The 6,783-nt window shown below is 42.7% G+C and overlaps 1 protein-coding gene across 1 annotated transcript in view; it reads left to right on the top strand.

Annotated features, from left to right (window-relative positions):
- si:ch211-67e16.11 overlaps positions 1-6,777 on the top strand; it is a gene marked incomplete in the record, with an annotated part of 10,839 nt that extends 4,062 nt beyond the window's left edge. The window contains 6 exon segments of the mRNA XM_035675989.1: positions 1,977-2,231; positions 3,291-3,461; positions 4,399-4,530; positions 4,717-4,883; positions 6,219-6,485; positions 6,571-6,777. Of these exon segments, the coding sequence (XP_035531882.1) occupies positions 1,977-2,231; positions 3,291-3,461; positions 4,399-4,530; positions 4,717-4,883; positions 6,219-6,485; positions 6,571-6,747 (1,169 nt within the window).
- Positions 6,778-6,783: the final 6 nt, after the last annotated feature.

The raw sequence follows: 6,783 nt of genomic DNA, 5'->3' as shown, positions 1-6,783 counted from the left end.
TCTTCCTCTGAACCACAGCTGCCCTATGTGTTGTTTTAGTTGCTGGCTGTCTGACTATGAATGTTTCTTGTTATCAGGTTGAATGTGCGTGGTCTCACCCACTGAAAGCTCCATTTATAGGTCATTGTCTGATGCAGTTAACTTTCCTGCTCAGAGGGGGTTTGACCCAGCTACCTCGTCATCTCTGTCTGTGTGTTTGCATGTGTGTTCGTGCTCTTCTATCTCTGTGATAACCAACTACAAAATGGCCAAAGTTATAAAAGCACTGAAATTGTAATACAACTTTCTTTCAAGTTTAGAGGGTTAGGGTAAGATATGCTGATCTTAAAGATTGATTAAAATTGGGGTCTCACTTTTATGAGTATATCAAAAAAGTAAATCTTTTTTTCTATAACAAAATTAATGCAGCCACTGAGGAATTACCGTAAACCTCAGTTGGGAGCATTTTTGTCCATAGATTAAATCACAATTTTGTACTTCAAAAGTCATCTGACAGCAGAAACAGAAGGATAAATTTTATTGCACCTGCTCTAAGGAATTGCACATCAACAAAAAAACAACAAAATACAGCAAGTAATCACAGAGAAATTCAGGAGATAGACTGTTGTTTCGTGACACTAAAAGCAAAGTTAGAGTATTTTGGTCATATTGAAATTTCACATTGAAAGAGGGTTGACAATCAGCATTTATAAAAAGCTCCACTTTTGGTGGTGGATAAAAGGCCAAAAGGGGGAGTGTTTCCAAAGTGCTTTATTCATGTTGAAACGGTCAATGGTGAGTGAATGTATTCTCTGATGGTCCTCACAAGTCCAGTACAAAAGACGTGTTTGAAAGTGCAAGTTGTTGACCTCCCACTGTGAGAGAGGTTAGGGCCAGATGTTGAGGTGAATTTGGCTCTGTGTTACACGAACACACACCTGTCAATTATTCATACACTCGACACGGCACTGTGCCCCCTGCTGGGTCCTGTACATGGGTTTAGATAAGTATTTTTAGAGTAAAACTTTCTGACCTCGTTTAACCTCGGTAGGGCAGGAAGAGAGAGGAAATAGAGAGAAGAAGAAAAGGGAGACTTGGTACAAAGATGAGAAGAGAGAATGGGAGAAGTATAGAAGCCATAAACAAGAAGCTCAAGATGTGAGGAGGATAAATAAAATAAATAAATTTACTCATAGGTAGATTAACCTGTTAGGGGATCGTAGAGGAAGAATGTCAAACAGTTAAGGAGCAGTTGAGCCTTTGCATTGAGATATATTTGCTGTTAACTACACATTTGTATGTGCATGATGGCTGCCTCGCGTATCCTACGTCCGTTGGACCGTTGGTTGTGCACCTCTTGGGGCAAAATTGGTCTGGCTCGTACACTTGGCTCAAATACAACCGTGAATAATTATCCACATATGGTCATAACCATAACCACATAACCATATCTCAGCCAACTGTATATCTGGCCCCATTATGGCCTTATGTTGGACCAGACAAATTTCAGCAGACTTATTTCTTTTTGGTGTGGTGTTCAGGCTTATTGAATTTCCTCATTTAACTCTTTGTTGACACATTACTACACAAAGACAGTTGGCTGAGATATGGCTGAGATATGGCTATGTCATGGGCCATGAGTGGCTACCAGATCTGGAACAACTGTGGACAGTAAATAATTACTGTATCTAGACCCAATGGCTATCAGTGGGCCAGACCAATTTTGTATCTGCAAAGCGATTCCATGGTTAACAAGTATATCTATGGCATTATACAGTATACATACACCTTTAACACACATGTGATCTAATCTGTAGTGATTCTGTTTGAGAACAACTTTCCACTTTTATAAATACATTTGTACCTTTTCAGCACAGAAGGAGAGGCCAAGCTGACAGTGATGGCCAAATGATCTTATTTCGCACTGCAGGAAAGTGTGTATCTCAACTTGTCTCCAAAGATATCATCAAAATGTCTGTCCCTCTCTGCGTCTTCAGGTGAGGAGTGTTTGACTCTGGCTTTGAAGGGTCGCTGTCAGAACCAGCTGAAGCGTCGGCAGGCTGGGCCAGAGAGGCTTATTGGTAACGGACACAGTCGGCTGGCAGGTGGGGCGCTGCGTAGTGGGACCATTACTACCAGCAGTGGTAGCCGTCTAGTGGAGCGGGCCGCTGGGGGGCTCTGTGAAGTCCACTTTCTTCCACTGGTGGTCGGAGTTGGAGACAGCAACCAAACGCAGAGACTCAGATGTGTTGGTAGGTCTTAAATCAGCCCTTTTATCGGGGTTCCGCTGGACTAAACAGAATCTTGCCATCTCCTTTTACCAAACAAAACTGGTCCTAACCCCTAACCCCTAAACTAGGCTAAACACATCCTTAGTCTTGACTGAACCCACAGATTAAGATGATAGCAGTCGTTTCATCTAACTACAGTTAAAAGAGCAAACTTTGATTTAAGAAAAATGGAGCATCTTTGAACACACAAAAAGAAAGTTTTAACAAGACTAAGACTCTATGGCCATTCTAGCAGCTCTGTGAGGTTGCACGTCACAGCAATGCTTTTAGGTGGATGCTAATGTCATAATGCTGACATGCACACAATACCAGTGCTAACATGCTAATGTTTTCTAAGTATAAGCTTTACCATGTTTATGGGATACTAACATTTCATAATGAGTACACAAAGTAAAGCTGTGGCTGATGGGAATGGAATTAGTTTTTTTGGTCAATCAAATCAAAATATTGGACAGATCATCACATTTTGACCTCATGATGGCGAAAATGTGGGATATAAAGGGTGATATAAATTACAAAAATGTTTTACAATAACTGTGGAGATATTTTATTCACAACCAGAAATTTGTATTACATTTTAGATGTAAAGAAAAGAAGAAGAAAAATATGATGATGTCAAATGAAGGTTGTTTTATAGGTTGAGGGGCTTTCTGTTGCATTTGGAGGCTTTCTGAGTAAAATGCTGAATTATTCTCATGTTATGCCAAGACCACCCACACCTGCAGCCTCTGCCAGCAACCTGGGCCTCGTGAGAACAACTGCTGGGAAATTGCTACCATGCTGTTATGGCAAACATAGACAATCCTCAGGATAAAACCGCAAACCCACCTCTGGCATGCTACAAACATATGGAGATAAAGTATTCCTTATTTGCAGACTGTGACACATTTGAACCTGCTGAGTATACTAGCATACCAAGATTGACTGGACCTGATGTCAGGCTCTGCTTTATTTAGAAGTTGTTTTCAAGAGAAGCACCTGTGCATTTTCCAGGATGCTGATACTTTTTTCCTCCAACAGACCATGCAGAGTTTGCAAAGTGCCCTCAGCCACTGCCAATGGGCTCTCCCAGTTTGCCAGTCTCAAGCTGTGAGCTAAATAAAAACACCAGACGCTGTCACCAGCAGCCGTTGGCCACTCATCTCTCCTGCCGACTCTACCAGACCTGTGACCACGCTGTGCTCATCTCAGGTAGGACGGTTTGTGTGTTTTTTCATATTTGCATTGTTCTGACTATCACCAAATGATTAAAACACAACACAAGGGACTATGACTGAAGGTAACATGTTCTCAGGTTCTGTGAGGTTTATCAAGGGATGTTTTGATGTCTAGAGTTTGGATTTATTGTTCATTTAAGTGGAATGACAAGCACCTGACAGCTTGAGCTACCTGACAATCTAGACAAACATGCCCCCAACACATACAGTGCTTCCATTTAATGTAGCTAAGCCTTAATGATTATGAAATTTGTTCGCCACTAGATGTTGCACTAGAGTATCAGCATCTCAGACCAAACAATGGGCGCTATTGCTGACCGGACTCAACTGACAAAACCAGTAATTTGACCTAACAGATAATCGTGTTCCACTTACGAACAATCACCAACTCTGGTTTAGTCAAAATAAATCCTTAATTTACTGATATAGATAACAAAAACAGCAGTTCCAGTTCTCTGCTCAGCTGCACACGGAGCGGACCAGCTATGTAAACAAACCACAGAGAGGCTGCGATAGCAACACAGCCAAAGGGAGTGTCAGGTCATACTGTACTCAGGACACCATGACTCCACTATATCTTTACATAGCAATTGTTTATGCTGCTATATTAATGTTCTAAATCTCATATAATCTTTAAAGTGCAGATCATTGGATCAAATTAGCAACCTTGGGACAGTTGCTTTTGGCTATTACAAGCCTTTAGCACCACCAACCAACACAATCTTCGCATTATTACAATAAAACATCACTGAAAGTTAGGACTCAGCAACCAGGAACTAAATGCATGCTTCTGATGTTGATTAACTGCAAAGGTAGTAGTGTTTCTGCTAGTCAAACACAGCAGTCACAGCAGCACCAAACTGCTAAAGGGTGCTGTGCTGTGTTAATGGTTGTGTGTATGTATGCTCCAGGTGGCTGGCAGCAGCAGATGACGTTCCAGCGGCACGTTCAGAATCTTCAGAAATTTTACAGAATGCTGCAGAATAACGGCTTCCACAAAGATCACATCAAGACCTTCTTCGCCAGCAGCGGACAGCTTCCTGGTAGGGTGGTGTTACTCAACTCCAAAATGTTTCTTTCTTTTGTTTCACTGACCAAATATAAGTCCTACAGCTGCACTTAAAACCCATGTTGCTTTCTGACATTAATCCTGTCTAAACCCAGCTCAGGGGCTGCGGTAAGTAATGTCTAATGTCTAACTCCTCTTTTTGTCTCCCCTCCCCCCAAAGAAGATGTAGAGGGTGTGTACTCTGCGACGGAGAAAGCGGTGATTCGTAACCACGTGTCGTACGTCTGCAGGAAGCAGCACTGCGCCGACACGCTGGTTCTCTACCTGAATTCGCCAACGCGCAACGACGGCACCATGCTGCTGTGGGATGCCAACCTCAATGGCATTGTAAGAGACACACATACATACACATAGTGATCAGGCACTGATTTGATTGAGTGTGCAGGAAAGAAAGAAATCAGTGTGTGTCAGTCCATCCAAATGTAGAACACATTTTGAGTGAATTTCTACAAAATCAGCAAAATAAAATGTAAGACAATGTGTGTTTCCATCCACTACGAGTTTGTTCATGAAGATAAACAGTTGGTGACGCTAATTCTCCAGCATGTGCCGTCAAATCATTGCAGAAGAGGACACAAACCTCAAATGGTGGATGACAATGTAGAAAAACAAATGTGATGAAAATATGGCATTTATGTTTGTTTTTTATTTTTGCTTTTACTGATACACAACCTTTTCCACCTTAGCCAAGCATAAAAACAGGTGGATGTAAACAAATGTAATGACATCACAGTACAGCGCCTCCAACGCTGTATCCAGTTCTCCCTTAAAGGTCCACTGTGTGTAAATTCAGGAGGATCTATTGGCAGAATTACTTGTTTAATACTGACGCCAGTAGTGTTCAGTTAGGTGTAATCTGAAACTTCCCCGCTAGATACCACTAAATCCTACACACTGGTCCTTTAATACATCCACGGTATATACAGAAAATATCATGCAGCAGTGTCTAGCACACACACAGATACACACACATACACATTTCAAAGTGAAACTCTCTGGTGTCTTTGAAGCAGATCACCAACACAGAATGGAAAATGATTTATCGGACACACATGGGAGCCATTATTATCCTGATAAGAAGAATCCTCTGACCACACACACATGCACAAGGACCACCCGGACTAGAGTATTTCTGTCGTCACATTTAGGTTTCTCAAAATGAGGATATGAGCTCATCTGGTTGAAGGCACTTCAACTACAGAGAAATGTTTAACATCAATCAACTGGTCAGACTGGGTCCAGACTGTACACACATCCTGGTAAACAGGATTTAGAATTTTATGTTTTTAATTCTGTTAATGTGTTGTATCAGAGAGCACACAGCATCTGGTGATGTGATGCGAGAAATCGTTTGAAACACAGTGGATTAGGGATTAATATTTTCCCAAAAATGAGACATTTTCTATCCCGGGAACAGAAGCACACTATCCCGGCAATCCCAGGAACTGCACTTGTTTTGGTTGAACTTCAGCGGCAGTAAAAATGCATTGCTACTATTTTAAGCAACACTAAAAGCAACTAGGAGAAATATTCAGAAACCTATGGGTTCCCAACCTGACCACTTTAGTGTATTACTTGGTAAATAACATTTATCCCACTGTATTTACCAATACGTGCTACCAAACCCTGACTTCTAAAACATTACTCTGTCTCTCTATCCAGGCTGATCTGAAGGAGCGATACTCGGTCAACGAGTTGCTGGCCGACCTGGCTGGCTGCAAAGCGACTCGTGTTTTGCTGTTTGTGGATCAGAGCTACAGTGGCGTTCTGTCCAAGAGGCTGCGAGGCTCCCAGAAACACCTCAACGTGGTTCTGATCCAGAGCCAGACACGGCAGACTCACAACCATCAGAGGCTGAACCCGGGCTGGGAGGACAGCAGCTGGTCTTACATCAGCGCCGCTACCTGCCTGCTGGACCACCTGGGAAAGGTACCATATCACCTTTAAGGCTTTTTCCCTCGATTTTACCCGTCTCAGCAATCTGTAATCTCCTATTCTATGATGATGTCATTAGGGTGCTGGGATGTCTCGCCTCCTGGAGCCGTGGGCCGGCCTTTTAAACGTGACGTTGGCAGGCGCCCCCTGCAATGCCACACCGCCTCTGACGGATGGCGAGATGCGGCGAGAGTACCAAGGCTGCCAGAACCTGCCGACCGCACTCTGGCACCAGAAACACAGGAGGACCAAATGAGAGAAAGATACTGAGACTGACTGAGAGAGAGAGAGA

The sequence above is a fragment of the Morone saxatilis genome, unplaced genomic scaffold (assembly GCF_004916995.1).
Source record: "Morone saxatilis isolate NCDOM2014 unplaced genomic scaffold, NCSU_SB_2.0 Contig5, whole genome shotgun sequence".
Taxonomy (NCBI): Eukaryota; Metazoa; Chordata; class Actinopteri; family Moronidae; genus Morone; species Morone saxatilis.
Note: the sequence above shows the minus strand (reverse complement) of the source record. Positions and strands in the feature narration are given on the sequence as shown.